The sequence below is a fragment of the Sapajus apella genome, unplaced genomic scaffold (genome assembly GCF_009761245.1).
Source record: "Sapajus apella isolate SASKATOON/1434 unplaced genomic scaffold, GSC_monkey_1.0 scaffold57, whole genome shotgun sequence".
In the NCBI taxonomy this organism is placed as follows: Eukaryota; Metazoa; Chordata; class Mammalia; order Primates; family Cebidae; genus Sapajus; species Sapajus apella.
In genome coordinates this window covers 248,173-265,469 of record NW_022436997.1, presented here as the reverse complement: position 1 = coordinate 265,469, position 17,297 = coordinate 248,173, and the positions used below count along the sequence as shown (strand labels likewise).

Below are 17,297 nucleotides of genomic sequence, written 5' to 3'. Positions count from 1 at the left end.
TCATCAAAGGTGACAGCAAGAGGACAATCCTTAACCCTGCAGTACAACGTGCTGAATTTCAGGTAAGACGGCCCGGTGCCCTCTTCAATTTCTACACAAGAGGAGCCAGCGATGATAATCTAAGAGACCGGTAATTGAGGAGGGGACTTTAACACCCAAGTCACCAGAGGTGACCTTGCAAACTTGGCCTTTTGTCATAAAACAGGCACAATCATCGCTGTGTTCCAGCCCTCCAGGGCTTTCCAAATGCCAGTGGCTCTGGGAAGGAGACCTAATTTTCACTCTGTAGGAACCTACCACATGTTTCCTGTTTCCTCCTCCCCTTGCCTTCCCATCCCACCCCCACATGCACCCTGCACCCACCACCCAGCTCCGGCCACAAACAGCCACACTCACATGGACAGCACCTTCACTTCCAGTATTTCGTGCCTCAGCTCCAGGCATCTTGTGGAGTTATATTCGAAAGGCCCCTCGTAAAATTCAAAGTACCTGGGGACCAAAAGAGACGGGTTAAACAGAGAAGCAGGCCAGGATATCCAGGGCCTGCAGGGGCTCTCGTTGCAGGGGTAGAGCGCCTGTCCCAGTGAAATAAATAAAGCAAACCAGCCCCACCCTGGCAGATGACCCATTAGGGGCTTCAGGCAGACCATGGGGCCCTCTGGCTTAATCGCTGGGTGGTCAATTACTCTCAGCACCCAACTCCCCTGGGAGTGTAGGCATTTACAGAAGCATAAACTGATTTCAGCAAACAGGGAAATTCAGAAGCGGGTTTGGTTCCAAGTTTGTGGCTGGGAAGGAGATGGGGGAGGAGGGATGCTCTGTGTACTGTGATCAGAGAAAGCAGAGACCAGAGCCATTCAGGTACAGCACTGGGAGTCTGGCAGTGAGCCTTCAGGCCTCCAGCTTGCCCTTCCCTTCCCTGCCCCTTTCCCACTTGATCCTCGTGTTCACACCGTGACACAGCTGAGACCGATGTGCCTTTCTCCCAATTTGGCAGCTGAGAATACTGAGGCTAACCAGACAGGGCTCTGGGTCATACTGTCCATGTAGGTCAGGGCCAGGGCTTGGTCTAAGTCTACGTGCAGAAGAGACCAAGCCCCTTCCAGCACCGGCTGGCTCCAGGTATGTCATAGCCACCTCAGGGTCCCTCTGCCAGCTTCATGTAGAATATCAATGACAATTTCAGCCAAAACTTACTAAGCCCTTACCATACGCTAAGCGCCAGGCCAACTATTTGATGTGGATAAATGCATTCACTTTTAATCTTTCTAATCGGCCTATGAGGAGAGTGATCATCACAAGCACCCTGAACAGGCTCTAGGAATTAACTACGGTGCCCAGACCCCTAGAGCTGGAAGGTGGCAGAACCAAGATGGGAACCTGCATGCTGATTCAGGGCTACCCTTTCTGCCACTTGGCTATAAGCATGGCTGGTGTCCCCTGGAAAGGGCCCTCTGGCCTCCTGTGGCAGAGAGGTGAGCCCTCTCCTCATGGCTCCTCTCTTCCTGGCGGTTGTTCAAAAGCTGGGGTGGATGGACCTAGGAAGGTTGGATCCCAAGACAGCCTTAATATCATGAATCCAGAAGCCTGCAGGGCCAAACCACTGTACATATGGAATCAGTGGACTTGCGACAGGCAGTCTGCAAGAATCAGAGGTGAGAGGGGATCCCCAGGGCCAAGGATTGGAAATCAGGCATCACTCAAGCATTTCCCAGAAACCACTACACACAGCAGTGGTCATTTCCCACATACTGTTACACACTGGACAAACTTATGTATGTGCTGCTTCAGAAATCCTGAAACATTGTACCCAATATATTGGCTTCCTTTAAAAAATTGGTATTTTTATTATTGTTATTATTGTATTTGTATTATCATTTTGTCATTAAAATAATACTGTGTAATACTCTAAAAGTTATGTTTGTAAATATTTGTCCTTAATTTTAATATGATTTAATAGTTTTCAGTACTATAATTATGTATTTAAATAATTTTACGTAATATTTTAAGATATTAAAATATTTTCCACAACAAATTGGTCCCTATTTACAAAATAAATTGGCTCCTTGTTCTCCTGTCATAAGAGATTTAGACCAAGTTAATAAGAACTAGGTATTGAAGATCCCCAAAATATCAAACACCTTTGTGTCTTAACAACTCCTTTTCTGTCTTTCTCATCTGGCAAACTCAAATGGATTCTTCAGTACCCAGCTTGAGTAACCACACTGCTAGGAAGCCTCCTCTGACCCTGACCCTGGGCTTTCCCTGCTCACTGTCTCTTAATTAGAGCAAATAACATTGTATTAGGTTGGTGCAAAAGCAATTGCAGTTTTTGCCATTTTTTTAATGGCAAAAACCGCAATTGCTTTTGCACCACATAATAGTACAATTGTGTGTTCATGTAATTGCGCTCCTTTCCAAACCACAAGCATCTCAAACACAGAGACTGTGTCTTGGTTATCTCTACGTCTTCTGTACTACAGAGGCAGGAAAGCTAAAAATGACATTTCCCAGACTCTTTTGCAGGTAGGGTTCTGGATACAATTTAGGCTCAGCCGGTTAGAAGCATTTGTCTGAGACAGATTCAGACCTGATATAGGAGAAGAATGGCAAGGCTCAAGGCATGGTTTTGCTGGTGCAGAATGTGGCAGAGGTGGCGTGGCTCTCGGAAACCGCAGTAGTGGTAACACCTTCAAGATTATATCAGAGGCTGCAGCTTTCACGGCGGCCCCATTTCACTGCAGTTTGGGGAGGAATTCCTGGGAGTTCAGCCATTTCTTCAGCTTTCCCTGTGAATCTGAACTAGCTGTGCCCTTAATAAATCCTTTTCTGCTTTAACCAGCTAATGTAGATTCTGTTATCTGCAAATAAGAACAAGGGGTCAGCCTAGGACTGTTAAGCGAGCCCGTGACCTTGGCTCTAACTCACCGGATTTTCCAGTCACACACCAGTGAGCTCTGGTATCACAAAGATCATTGTTTGCAACCTGAGCCAGGGTCAGCTAAGCCCTTTGGAATCCACTGAGTCAGGTAAAGCCATGGTCCTAGGTTGCTGCTAAGAAAAAGTCCAGATTCAAATGATGCAGAAAATCATTAGATGGAGACTTATCCTGGAGCTCTTGGGGAGCTGGAGACTTGCAGACACGTCTCGGGTGTGGCTACAAACCAGCTGTGCGACTTTGGGTAAAATGCTTCCCCTCTCTGCTTCTCTTTTTTCTCCTCTTTAAAACAATCTGTTTGAACTAGGATAGCATCTGCTCTTCAATCTGCTGCCCCTCCATTTCCTCCACAAAGCCATTCCTGCCTTACCTCCTCCTTAGATCCTCTTTCTCCTGTTTCATCAATGTCACTCATATACTCAACTAGGCAGTGTCATGATTCCATGTTGCTATTCACTCGGGGTGGCTAGCAAAATATTAAAGGTATTGATTATGAGGAAAAGCTATAGAATGACCTCGTGCCATAGGTTTGGTGACTCTTAGGTAGAGAGGCTTTCAGAATTGGGTTCACATCCCTCCACCCCTCATTAGCCTCTATATGGTCTGAATGTTTGTGTCTCCTGCACAATTCACATGTTGCAATCCTAACCTGCAAGGTAATGGTATTAGGAGGGGGGCCTTTGGAAGGTACTGCAGACAGAGCCCTCATGAATGGGATTAGCGCTTCACAGCCTCCAGAACTGTGAGCAATACATTTCTGTTGATTATAAGCTAAGTCACCCAGTCTACGGTATTCTGCTTCAGCAGCCTGAATGGACTAAGACAGCCACATTAGGCCTGGCACTTTTCTGTGCCTTTATTTTCTCATCAGCAAATCAGCAAAACCAGTGCAGTGCATGTGTGACAGGGCTGAGAAAAGACACTGATGAGCATTTCATGGAAACCACTGGCATGCAGGAAGTACCCCAAAAATGCTCATTCCCCTCTGTCCTCTTTGTCCTGCCACTAGAGAGCACGTGACACCAGAGGATGCCACAGGGAGTCCCAGGGAGTCAGAGACAGTCTCCGACTGTAAGCTGGTTGATGGCAGGGCTGAGTCAGGGCTGAACAACTCGAAGTTTATCACTATGTGTACTGGTGATATCCTCCTTCTGCTGTGATTAGTAAACCTCTCCCCTGCCATCCAGTGGATAAAACCTACACTAAGTGCTGCTTGGACATGGGGATGTGCTTAGCCACCTTATCTCTGCTGCAGGCTCCACTCATTAACCATGTGCTTCTGATGCTTTGATACCTAGGGCCTTCCTGACCCTGGAGGGACTGCCTCTTCTAGGGCTAACCAATTCCTGGAGATAGTAAAGGACTAATCTGTGAGTGCACCTTTCATTTGCAAACCAATCCAGAGCCCATGCCCTTATCAGGCTCCCATACTCTCAGACACTGAAATAGCTCCTGCCCTACTCACTCCAGGCTCAGGTCCAAGGCAACTAGGGATCCCACACCCCAGAACCCACTGAAGTTACTCAGATCAACAAATCCTAAACCTGCAAACCCTGCCTCACTAGTTCCTTTCCATGGAAATCCCAGTAATGGCTCTTGCCCACACTTCCCCCTTGCTCCCTCTGCCTCCTTACTGACCCAGGTGCTTCTCCCTGTGGTCCTGCAGGGAATGCCTGCTATTTCTAGGGATCTGTAAGTATCAAAGCCTCTTCTTTCATGATAGTCATTTCCATATTTTTGTGTCTTACCATATCTGATTAAAACAAATCCCAGATACCCTGAAAACACTCCATGTAGTACCTCAGCCAAGTCATCAAAACTACTCCATGCCTCGGTCTAAAGCCTCGGTTTTCCCATCTAGAAAATGAAGCTAATAACCCTGGCTTCCTTCTCTATCCTACCTGGCTTTGCTTTTTTGGTCTCTACAGCTCTAGCTCAGTCTCCAAAGATGACTGACTTGAGGATGCCATGTTCTAAATGTCTGTATCCTTGATACAAACATTAAGTTTCATGTTTAAACTTCATCCCCAATGTGATAGTATTAAGAGGTGGGGCCTTTGAGGGATAATTAGGTTATGAGGTCTCTGCCCTCAAGAATGGGATTAGGCCCTTATAAAAGATGCTTCAAAGAGCCTTTTGCTTTTCCAGCATGTGAGGATGCAGCAAGAAGCTGCCATCTATGAGGAACGGGCCCTCACCAGACATCAAATCTTCTGGCACCTTGATCTTGGACTTCCCAGCCCCCAGAATTGTGAGAGATAAATTTCTGTTGTTATAATTATAAATGACCCAGTCTAAGATATTTCATTATGGCAGCCCAAAAGGACTCAGATAGGAAATAAGATTTTGAGAAGCACTGCCCCATATTTTGCTTTTAACAGAACGCTCAAGGACTGCATTTTGGAGGGTGTCATAGAAACTCCCATTTGGTCTGGATACAGATATACAGACATCAAAAATGTTGCTTAAATTTTTTTTGTCTAATGACATAAGAAGACACTCCCATGACAATGTTGAGTAAAAAAAAAATGCAACTTACAAAACTATGATCTCCAAAAAGAATTATATATGTATGTGAATGCGTAGGCAAAGGGAAAAACTGTAACACAATAGGGGTTTCTCAGAATAAATGGGATTATGGGTTACTTTTAAAATACTTTTCTCTGTTTTTATAAGTTTTCTGCAATGGGGTTATGATTCTTTTATTATTGGAAATCACTAATAAATGCCCTTTTAAGTCATAGACCTTTTTCTAAATATCTCAAGCTTCCCCTTACTGTTAGAAGATTGAGAGAAGCACTTTTTCCAGCCTTCTTAAACTCCATTATCCTCTCAAGGTGAGTTCGTCACTGTCTCTTCTTTCAATGTTAGAAAGACTATCTCTACCCGCCTCAAAGGGGAGAGGATCCTGGCAGCATGTAGGGGCATCTCACAGGTATAAATAGTCCCAGCCGGTCATATCAGGAGCCCAGCTCCTCTCAAATGCCATTCCGTTTCCGGCAGCCAAATATGATGTTGGTGCCAGGCTGCATCTGTCCTGGCCCATCTCTCTGCCCTCCACTAAGTGAGAAGACAAATGCAAAAGGCCAGAAAGACGTGAGCATGGTGGTCCTGGCTGGACATGAGTTCTCTTCTCCTTGCCCAGACTTGGGCTCCAGCTTTGTGGGCTAAGGAGGCCTCATTTCAGCATGCCCAGGGTGTGGCCTTCTGAGAGCCTGGCTCTGTAGTTCCTATGAGACTTTCCCCAAGAGCCTGCCCCACAGAGGCTCCCTATTGGCCTGATTCCCTCTCCAGAGCTTCTCTAGGGCCATGGTTTCTTTCTTGGAGGCCACAGTACTCTGGGTCCCAGTAACCATTGGCTACTACAAGATGAGGTCCATGCATTCAGCTTTCTTTCCTCATCCCCATCCCCAGACACTGATGGTATCCCAGAGAATAGAAGCCCAGGGAGGTCCCTGTGTCATGCACAAGCACACCTGTTAAACCTCCACTAGTCCTAGGGGAACAGGGAAGCTACCCCAGCTCAGTAATCTGAACACCTAGACTCCTGTCCAGCTCAGTGCAGTCTCAGAGAACCATGGAGTTGTTTATTTATTCCACACTGGGTAGAGACACCACTAGCCCATATGGCATCTCTGCAAAAATCAGGAAGAAGCACCGTTTTCTCCAGATAAATTAAGCCACATGCACCAGGCACATGGCTGGTCAAGGGAGAGCAAGCTGGACTTCAGCTCCACTTGACTCCTTGGCTGAGTATCTTTGTGCAGTGCCCACCCTGCACAACTGTACATAACAGCCTGATGCCAGACCCTTTAACTTGGTCTCATTTAATCCTCCCAGTAGCCCTATGAGGCAAGCATAATTTTCCCCATTTTATATCTGGGACTCAAACTACAAGAGGTAAGGTAACTTGCCCAAGGTCATTCAGCTGGTAAATGGTGGCACTGGAAAAGAAACCTGAGGACCGAGAGAGCCTGCAACCCCTGCTCTTAATCATGTCACTGCACTTCCTCTCCCCAAGTCTGACAGCCCTGGTTCTCTGGGGGTTTTCTCAGTCAGCAGCCCCTCCCCCTCCCAAGGGCAACAGCCCTTCAGTGAGCTCAGTGCTATTTCTAGAGCCAGAACAGCTGCCATCTCGAGATAGCACACGACCCATCACAGCAAACGCACAGAAATCAGAGTCTGAAAATTGCAGCCTGACAATTCAAAGGACTGAAGTGCCTTCTCAGATAGGTAAGAGAGAGGCAAGAAGCCTCAGCTGTTAACAACGGCAGGTCACAGCCTCCAGGAGACACTGCCACGGCAGTGGAGAGCCCTGGCTCCGACCCCTTGGCTGGTCCACTGCCCGGCTCAGCGGCCTTGAACTTCACCTGCCCTCTTTGGGCCACAGTTCACTCATCTGTCCCCAGGAATTACCAGAGCTGTTTTGAGATATCAGAACCGGATGATAAAAAGCCTGACATTCTCAGTGCAACCTTAAATAGTCCTGGGGTTAATCTGTCCCAGGTGTGCACCTCACAGCAAGCCTGAGGGTCATTTCTGGCACAGGGTGGGGGTTGGGGGGATTGGGGCAAAGACTAATGTCTAGATTCATTCCTCCTTCCCCACCCACCAGTTCTGCAGTGTCTAACATATTCCCTGTGAGGGTACGTACGTGATGACCTTATTTTCCAGGCCAGACTAGGGAGCCCTGAAAGGTTTCCCTTTGTAAAATTCAGCTCAACAGCCGGGAACACCTCAGTGTGTGGACGCCAGCACTGGCCAGTGTCCCTACTGCTCCTAGTGGACTTTGACCACCATGCCCACAGGCGCCCTAGCCAAGAACTACATCCTAGCTGCCTCCTTCTCCTTCCTTCATCTTCTCTCACCACTTCTCCTTCCCGAGTAGTCCCGTCTCCACCCCAGTGCCAGGGACAGGATTCAGTCTTCTCACGCCTGGAGGAGTCTCTGTCTGGAATGCTCTTCTTTGCTGTCTTGCTAGTCCCTGCCTACTCATCCAGCAGAGTCAGCCCAGGGGTCAGCTTCCACTGGCTGCCTTTGTGGCCCTCCCTCCTCTGTGCCTGTAGCCCCCGGGCACCCCTCCAGCCCAGCTCTTGTTATGCAGGATTACACACAGCTCCTCCATGGCCTGTCTGTACTGTTGATGGGTAAGAAGGGCTTTTCCCCTCTTTGACTCATCGAAGATTTATGGGCCCTTTACTGTGCGCCAGGCACTGTTCCAGGCCAGAATGCACTGATGAACTAGCCAGAGTCCCCGCCCTCATGGCAACAATAAATGATTCATTCAATATAATGCCAAGTAGCCATAACTCTTCCAAAAAAAGCAGGACAAGGAACTGGAGGGCACCTGGGGGCCAAGGAATGCCACTCTGGACAGGGGACATGAATAGAGGTATGGGGCCCTATTCGGATGTGCAGGAAGAACATCCCAGAGAAAGAACAGTGAGTAGATACAATCACTTTCTCTGCAATAGCAGCTGCCAATGTGGTTAGGCAGGGCTGTGGAGGCCAGAGAGGTGAGCAGAGCGAGGTCAAGCTGGGCCTGTAGGCCACCCAGTATCATGGGAATTCAACAGAAAAACAACATGATCTGATGTGGGGATAAGAGTAAAAGAGAGAGGACAAGCTATTGCAGCATAAGAAGACAGTCGATTGCACCAAGAGGTGAAAAAGGGAGTGGGGAGGAGACAGACCCAATAAATAGTTTAGGAATGGAACCAGCAGGATGCACTGTGTGGATTCAGTCAGGCTGGTGGGAGAAGTTTTAGTTATAGAGAATATTCCAAGCCGTTTTGGAAGGCCTAAGGGCTTTTATTATAATACTTGGCTGAAGGCAGCCTTGTCCCCTTAGTTAAATAAGTTAGAGTAGAAACAAATGAATGTGGGGAATTTACCTAACTCACTTGTTTACTCATGCGGTCCTATAAACTAACCCTTACTCATTCTGAGTGACTCTCTTGGGTGGAGGTCGACCAGGCATATTACCCACTAATGGTGTTTGCTTTAGGCCTTGGAAACGGGCCTTTAACCTTCACCCTCTAGCAGTGTTAACTCAAAGCCTTTGTCATTTAATTTGTGCTGAATAAAGGCTGGTGAGGCCAGCGTGTCATGGCCAACAGTTACTATCTCTTTACAGCACTTTCCTCGAGTGTCTGTGAGTAGCCATGGACACCCCAGCCCACTCGTTCACTGTATTCTGTGTCTGAGTGAATTTATTCATTCATTGTTGAGACAGGGTCTTCAGGACAGACCTCTGCAGGTGGTGACCCCAACAATGCACAGATAATTTAGAAAGCAAAAGAGAGACACAAATCAACAGTAACTCCTAGGACTTCAGCTTGAACAATTAGTGGAATGACATAGCCATTTAAGGGTTAGAGAGAAGAACAGGTTTGGGGTGTGGATGGAAAGATTCTTGGGCCATGTGAAGTTTTCTGTGCTGTCAGACATCTAGAGGAGATCACAGGTAGGCAGTCAGATGGACATATCTCAGCACAGAAGTAAGGGCTGGAGATGCACATTCCAGAGTCAAAGGACAAGGGACTCGAGGAGACACTGGGAGAGAGTGCAGACAGAGGAAGGAAGAGGGCCAAGGACAGGCCTGAGGTCAGCTCCCACATTCAGGTGGCAGCAAAGGACACTGAGAAGGAAGGTCTGCAGGTGAAAGAAAACCCAGACACAGAGCCAGGGACACAGAGGCTAAGAGGAGACAGTATTTCCAGGACAGATGGGTCAACTCCACTCAATGCTAAGTGGGGTCAAAGAAGTGGAAGACAGAGAAGGCACCACTGATCTAGCAACCAGGAGGTCATTAGTGACCTTGACAAAAGCAGATTCAAGGGAGCAGGGAACAGATGCTCCCCTGGTGTAGGTGGAAGCAAGGCCAGGAGTGGGAGATGTTGGAGATGGTGCCATGGAAGCCTTCACCTGTAGATGAAGGAGGGCTGAGCAAGTGTCTGAAGACCTGGTCCTGCAGCAAGTGGAGAGAATGGGATGTCTCCTGAAGTGTGAAGGGATGGCTGGAGGAAGAAGGGACAGACCTCAGTGTTCTGTGAGCCTCCAAAAGGCAAGCCTAAGAGCCCCAAGTGAGACTTAGGGAAGAAAGGTTTACAATCAGCCAGAGGAAGCACTTTGAACCAGGAGGCTCACATGGGGGAGGACGGCCTCTTTGCAAGCTTCATGACCTGCCATCACTTAGTAGCTCAGCAAGGTCTTGGTGGCCATCAAGTCAGGGGGATGCCGGATTATAAATGGCGATGTGCAGTAGAAAGCTGGAAGAGCCTCTAGCTGCCTCAACCTTGTGAGCATCCCCTAATCTAATGGGTAAGTGGATGCTTGGACTTTCCAGCCTGACCCCAACTTCCTTTTGTTTCCTTCCTTCCCATTCTCATGCCTTCCCCAGCCTCCTGCCTTTGCCAAGTTATTGGCATAAAATTCTCAAAGATGATCTAAAAGGCAGGAAGCATAGGAACGTGAGGAAGAAGAGGGAGAATGGGTAGTGGAAGCTGAAGGGAGGAAAGGAGTTTGGGGAGCTGACCTGGGGTGAAGAAGGGGGAGGTTCTGACAGGTACTGCACTCATCTGATCCAGCCTCCTCAGTTTACAGAGAGGCAGACAAGGCCCAGGGAGGGAGTGTTAGTCCCTCAGGGGAGTGCTTCGAGTCTGAGGAGAAGCTGGGCCCACTCAGAGGACCCAGGAGAGACTGAGCAGGGTGAGAAGAGACCTCCTCGCTCCACCTCCACCGAGCCCTATGGGAACCTGAGAGGTGCTTTAACCTTGGAGCTCTCAGGGGGTTACAGAGCCCATGACCTGCTCTGTATCACCCCCAGAGTTGGGTTAATGATCTCAGTTTTGCAGATAAGTAATTGAGGCAGCATAGAAAGTTTCCTGTAAGTGGTTATTTGCCCAGGAGACTCCACAGAGACTCAAAAGCCACAAAGCTGTGGGTTCAGGGTGCTCCTGGAGCAACCTCCACTTGAGAAGGAGTCCCCCAGTGCCAACAACTCCACTTCCACCAGCAGCCTCAGCCACACGCAGCCTGGATTCTGCCAGCCCCAAGAAGCCCACATCAGGCGCATGGGACCAAAGGGGGAAACTGCCATGCTTGCTTTGCTTTTTGTTTTTCCCACACAAGCCCAGAACACTCTGCCGAACCTGCGTCTCCAAATCCTTCTCAGTTGGGTGAAGCCCAAGAGCTCTGGCTCTTTTTCCCTCCTTTCCTGCAGAAGTGAACATTGACCAGGAAGACTTAAGCGAGCCAGCCGCACCTGCCATGCAGGAGTGCGCTTCCTCCGCTGCCCTGCCCTCAGCCTGGCCATGATGGCATTCTGGCATTCAGGACTGCAGGGGTCACACTGCCCCCAAGGGCTCCTCTTTGAAATGCATAATTGCCAGAAGCAGGTGGAGGGATACATTTTTCAGAGGCAACAATCGGAAAAACACTAAGCACAGTTGGGAAGGTGGGAGGGAGGAGGATAGAGAAGATAGAAAGTGGAAGAGACAGGGAAGGTGGAGATGAGAGACCCTAAGATCATTTTGTCTGAGATCAACCCTGCAGCTTTGACAACAGTTGTACAGAGTGATCTACTGGGGTTTTTAAATTATTGTTATTTTTTGAGATAAGGTCTTACTCTGTCACTCAGGCTGGAGCACAGTGGCACCATCTCAGCTCACTGTAGCCTCGAACTTCTGGGCTAAAATGATCTTCTGACTTCAGACTCCTGAGTAGCTAGGACTACACGCATGCACCACCATGTCTAGAGAGAAGTGTCTCCTGAGTTGCCTTCCACACCCACTCTTGCCAGCCCATTCCAGTGGTAAGACCCGGAGGACCAAGATTGGTGTGGAGTATGGAAAAGGGGCCAGTAAGGCCAGCCAGCCACAGAGCCTACGGCTGTGCCTGGATGTAGAGGATCCAGAGGGTCCTGGAGATGCTTGCACAGGTGGTCCAGCCCAGTTCTCCAAGGCCAGAGGCTCCTCGGGATTTGGGGAATACTTGAGCAAACACAGAGGATTATGTACACTCGCCAGAGAGTTCCCCGTGTGTGCATGACAGAAATTGCCCTGGAGGCAGGTGTATCTACAGAAGGCAGAGTTGAAGGGGATTCAGGTGGGCTGGGGCTAGCAGGGAAGGCTTCAAGGAGTAAGTGCGTACTGGTGGGAGGACAAGGACTTGGATGTGGAGCCAGGTGCAGTTGGCAGAAGCTGAGTGAAGCCCTTTGTGCTGTGGCGATGGGCCAGACTGACAGTCAACTCTGCTGGGACAGTGCCTGGAGGACTCCTGCGTCAGCTGTCCTCTGTCTCTGCGACTGAAGGGGGGGATGTTTTCCCAGGAAGTCCTGAGGCAGTACATGCAACACTGCCCACCCTGCAGGACAGAGACCACGACCATGAGGGCGCCACTCCCTTCCCCTACTCTCTGAGCAGCTGCTGGGCAGACAGGCAGCTAGGCCAGGCCAGAGGGATCAGGGTTGGAGCTGACCACGAAGGGCAAGTACCCGCTATCCTCCGCCTCTCCAGAGGGGCCATGCTCGGTGAGGGGTGCTCAGGAGGAAGTAGTCAGTTAGCGCAGGAGTATGTCATCTGCCTTCACTGCCCCATCTCTACTTTTTATACCTCACCCCCAACAACTATCAGTCTTCCTTTGCACACTCAGCCTGCCCTACTGTCAGCTCTTTTCAAGAGAAAATAATCAGGCAATTCCAGCCTGTGAATGAGTTTCTGGTTCTAAAGTGGTTCCAGAAAGGAGACAACTTTTCAAAGTCAGTGACAGGAGACAAGACTGAATCCAAAGGAATAAATCTCTAAGGGAAAACTCAGAAACACTGAAATCGAAGTTTGCTTTCTTACCAATAGCCTTTACTATTTCCTTGCTTAATTAATTTTTTTTTACATAATTCACATTTATTGAGTACCTACTACATAACATGTGTCGCGCTAGGTGCTGAGAATTCAAAACCAAAGATGCACAATCACTGTCTTGCTGAGACGATGGAAACATAAACACATGAGGAATGTCTTCACAGGCCTTCCTACTTGTGCAAAACATCCACCTAAATAGAAATATTTGGTGATTGAAAATTATTCTGGCTGGGTGCAGGGGCTCATGCCTGTAATCTCAGCACTTTGGGAGGCTGAGGTGGGTGGATCACTTGAGGTCAGGAGTTCAAGACCAGCCTGGCCAATATAGTGAAACCCCATCTCTACTAAAAATACAAAAATTAGCTGGGCCTGGTGGCAGGTGCCTGTAGTCCCAGCTACTCAGGGTGAGGCAGGAGAATTGCTTGAACCTGGGAGGTGGAGGTTGCAGTGAGTGGAGATTGCACCACTGCACTCCAGCCTGAGCAATAGAGTAAAGCTCTGTCTCAAAAAGAAAAAAAAGAAAAGAAAAGAAAAAATTATTCCTGTACGCTCATTAAAGCAGTTCCCCTAAGGATGCTTATTGGACAACAGTTTATAGACCTAGACTTGAAACTAATAAAGCTATATGTCAATGTATATCTGATAGCTCGCACCTTTCTAATTCAGCCTGGACTTCCCCCGGCTTGCGACCAATAGGAACATCTGACCATAGCCTTTTACGAGCGCTATCTGGCTTGGATTTGCTTTGTGGTCCTGTTGGAGTTTTCCGGACGAATCATTTGGACTGGTTCCTTCTCCCTGTGGCTCCTGCTTGAGTGTATACTATGTATGAGTCATTTGCTTTTTTGCCCCTCTTCATCCTCTGGTTATATTTGGTACTTCCTGACTTCCTTTCCAAACTGTTAATAATAAATGATAACGGGTTGTACCACACTTCAACACCACAGAACTATAGATAGCAAAACATGGCATGCACTGAATTATTCAATAGGTGAATAATACCATAAAGCTCATCCCATCTTCCAGATTTGGAGAGTTGTTAATTGGGACAACGTACATGGTGTCCTCGTTAGGTCCTCCCCCAAGCTCTGCACATCTGCTGCCAGGAGCTGTCCTGCCCATTTTAAAGAAGGCAGGAGCTGCTCACATGCCAGGGTGAAAAATCTTCAACATCCGGTTCCATTTTAACTACATTAACCATTATTTCCCACATGTGGAGACTCCACATACTGCAGTCCTTCAACCAGGTGGGTATTTTGGGGTCAACTAGAAGTGGAGATTTGAAATTGGAATTGTCCCAGGAAAATGTGGGAGTTGTGTTCATGCCATTTTTTCTGTGATTGAGGAAATTCTGGCTCAAATGGGAGCACTCCAGAAGGAAGTCAACTCAGCTGGTAATGACGCTGCATCAAAGGCACCTGAATTCCAAAACCGACTTAACAGACGTCAGCTGGGTCTCTGACCCTGTGGGCTCCCAGCTGATAGGAAAGAGGAAGCTGGCCTAGGTCGTGGAGAGAGGGGCAGAGAAAATAAGGAGCATAGGGGAGGGAGAAAGGGATAGGGAAGCAAGGACGTGGAGGAGAGAGGGAGAAAGGAAGGAGGGCCGAGAACAGGTAACAGGAAGAAAGGCAGAGGATAACACGGGTGCGGTGAGAGGGGGAGGGAAGTTACGGGCGAAACCGTGGCAAGAGGAAGGAAAGACAAAAGATGCTGGCAGCAAGAAAAGTTAGGAATGGAGCCCACGCAATGGCATTGGTTTCAGCCACTGCCTGGAGACATCTGCCCAGAAACAGCTTCCCAGGGGCCCGTCTGTCTGCCTTGCTTACTTGACTCGCATTTTCTTTATTTAAAAAACAGGGTTTCGCTCTGTCGCCCAGGCTGGAGTACAGTGGCACAATCTCAGCTCACTGCAGCCTCCGCCTTCCAGGTTCAAGCAATTCTCCTGTGTCAGCCTCCTCGGTAGCTGCACTGCCATGCCTGGCTAATTTTTGTATTTTTAGTAGAGGTGGGGTTTCACCATATTGGCCAGGCTGGTCTTGAACTCCTGACCTCTAGTGATCCGCCCGCCTCAACCTCCCAAAGTGCTGGCATTACAGGCCTGAGCTACCATGCCTGGCCTTGACTCACATGTTCTACCTCAAACCTCTTAAAGAACTCTCCCAGGAGTCCAGTAGGGAGGTACACCCTTGCTGACTTACCTAGACTGCTCACCACCTGGGAGGCAGGCTGCTCAGCAGACAGGCCAGCATGGGAGGCTCGGCATCCCAGGACAAGCATGCGCCCCCACCTCACCTGTGACATCCAGAGCCCCCTCTGCACTTATATGGAAAGAACTGTGGCCCAAAGGCCAGCATAAGACCCTCCAGCCCAGGCCACGGCGTGTGGCCACCCCACACCCTCAGGCCTGTCTGTGGACCTTTGCCTGACTGGTTTCTGACATCAGAGCATTGAACAAATACATACATATCAGGGGTCCTTGAAAAACCCATTACTTCTCCTCTGCAGGGTCAATTTAATGTCTGTGTGTCAAAATCACCAGCAACAAAATTACAAGCCTCTCTCTCAGGAAAAAGGACCTGAGAGTTACCCCGTGCTTAGAAATACAAAAATCAGGAAACCAAACAGCTTAATCAGCCCCTGGGAACGCTTAGCTGGCAGGTTCCAGTCACACCCAGCTCCCAGCAGAAATAGTATCCTGCCTCGTCTGCAAAAATTCTTTACAATACCCTCCCTGCAATAAGTGTGCCCAGCCTGAGAATATTTCATTTCAATTCATTCAACAAATATTACTGTTCAAGAGGAAATAACCACGTGATGGAGTACACAGCAAATCTCAGCACCATCTTGATGGGAATGGTTCCGCTTCAGCCAACGGCAACCTCCCCAGTGGGCAGAGCAGGGACTGCCTGGGCAGGGGACTTCAGAGAAGCAGGGAACACCCACCTGACACCCACTTCTTGATGCCACCCACACGCACACCCCTCCACACACTTGCTGGCTGATATCTAAAATCCCTGCAGCAGAGACAGAGCTTTGGCCCCCACCCCTAAATGGAAGTTTGAGATCAGGACTCCCACCCTACCCCCCGATAGAAGGGGCCAGTGAATCCTTACTTGGTTGTGGTTGGGTCCTATGCCTCATCCTTCAAATTCATTCACCCTCAAGTTAAAGGAACCAGGTAGGATACCAGAGTGCAGGGAGTTTTGAGCCACCGGAACAAGCCTGCTTCTTCCACCCTATGAAGTACACAATGTGGCAGGGGCTGCAGGGCCACCCCGGGTGAGCCTTCCCCCCTCCCTGGCCATTTGCTGGGGTCTGTACCTGGAGCTGGAGTCACTGCCGCTCTGCACTGCTGGATCATCCGTGACATTAAAGAGCCCCGTCCAATTGGTCAGCTGGTCACCACTCTGCCAACCAAACGGGAGGCCTCTGGCAAGAAAACGAGGCAGTCGGTACTCATGCTCATTTGCTGGGTTAAGCCTGCCTACCAGAGAGCCACATTCTGTCGCTGTGCCCAAGTGACACATGCCCTTGGTCATGCAGTTAAAGGAGACGATGGCACTGACTCGGACCGTGAGGATGGTGATGACAAGCCACAGCCCTCTGGTCTGCAGTGCCCTCTGCTCTCCTGCAAGCATCCTCTAACTCCATCTGTACCACAGGGCTGAGAGCACGCATTTCACACACAGGGACATTGAGACTTCGCAAGACGAAGGTCACAGAGCGCCTCTACCTCCTATACCATGCCATCCCTCAATTCCAGACTCTAGTTAAGCCAGAAGAGAGTCTTAACACAAAGCCAGCACGAGCATTGTGTCCTCCTCAGAAGCCAGACACACTTGAGAGCTTTGAATAAAATCTGCAGTATTCCAGCACACGAGGATACCGCTTTTGGTTCAAGATGTGTACTCAGCACACGTTTATCTTGACTCCTTCCCCAACGCTCACTAAAATGACAGCAAAGGGATAAATTCAGATATGCATGTGCGGAGAAGGCCTTAGAAGGGGCCAGCAATAACACGCTGGAAGATGAAAAGTACAGGTCATGGGCCTCCACCAGAGAGCGAACGTCTGACTGGCTGCCAGAAGCAGATCTACTTGCAGTGAACAACTCAGGAAGGCTCAGGAATGGAAGGTCCCCAGGGCCAGTGAAGGTGGGAGTGCAAAATGGAGCTAAGAGCAGGATTGTTTGAGGTCTGCACAGGAAACAGTTAGACAACCCTCTCCCCAATGCCCCATGCATTCCGCCACCAGGTCCTCTTCCCAAGACTGAGCAGCCTGGCCACTCCCCTGCCCACCTCATGGATGTCGGGAGATTGCTCTCCGGGGAAGCTGACTCACAGAAGTTCTGCACTGTTTTCTTATATCAGAAACTCTACACTGAAAACAGCGGGTATGCCTGAAAGTCTGCTTACTGAGTGCATCTGGCTTCTAAATGCTTGGGCCACACCCCCTGCCTTCCAGGTTTCTTGAGGGATGGGTTTCTCAGGAGGGAAACA

General features: G+C 49.1%; 1 protein-coding gene across 3 annotated transcripts in view; it reads right to left on the bottom strand.

Annotated features, from left to right (window-relative positions):
• Positions 1–17,297, bottom strand: part of ST8SIA5 (ST8 alpha-N-acetyl-neuraminide alpha-2,8-sialyltransferase 5) — a 74,521-nt gene that overhangs the window by 25,155 nt on the left and 32,069 nt on the right. For 2 of the 3 annotated variants that reach the window (XM_032245235.1, XM_032245234.1), the window contains 2 exons: positions 16,120–16,227; positions 397–489 (listed from right to left, as the gene is read on the bottom strand). In XM_032245235.1, coding sequence (XP_032101126.1) covers positions 397–489; positions 16,120–16,227 — 201 coding nt within the window. The remainder of the gene's footprint in view (positions 1–396; positions 490–16,119; positions 16,228–17,297) is intronic. The other variant, XM_032245236.1, reaches the window with a different exon arrangement.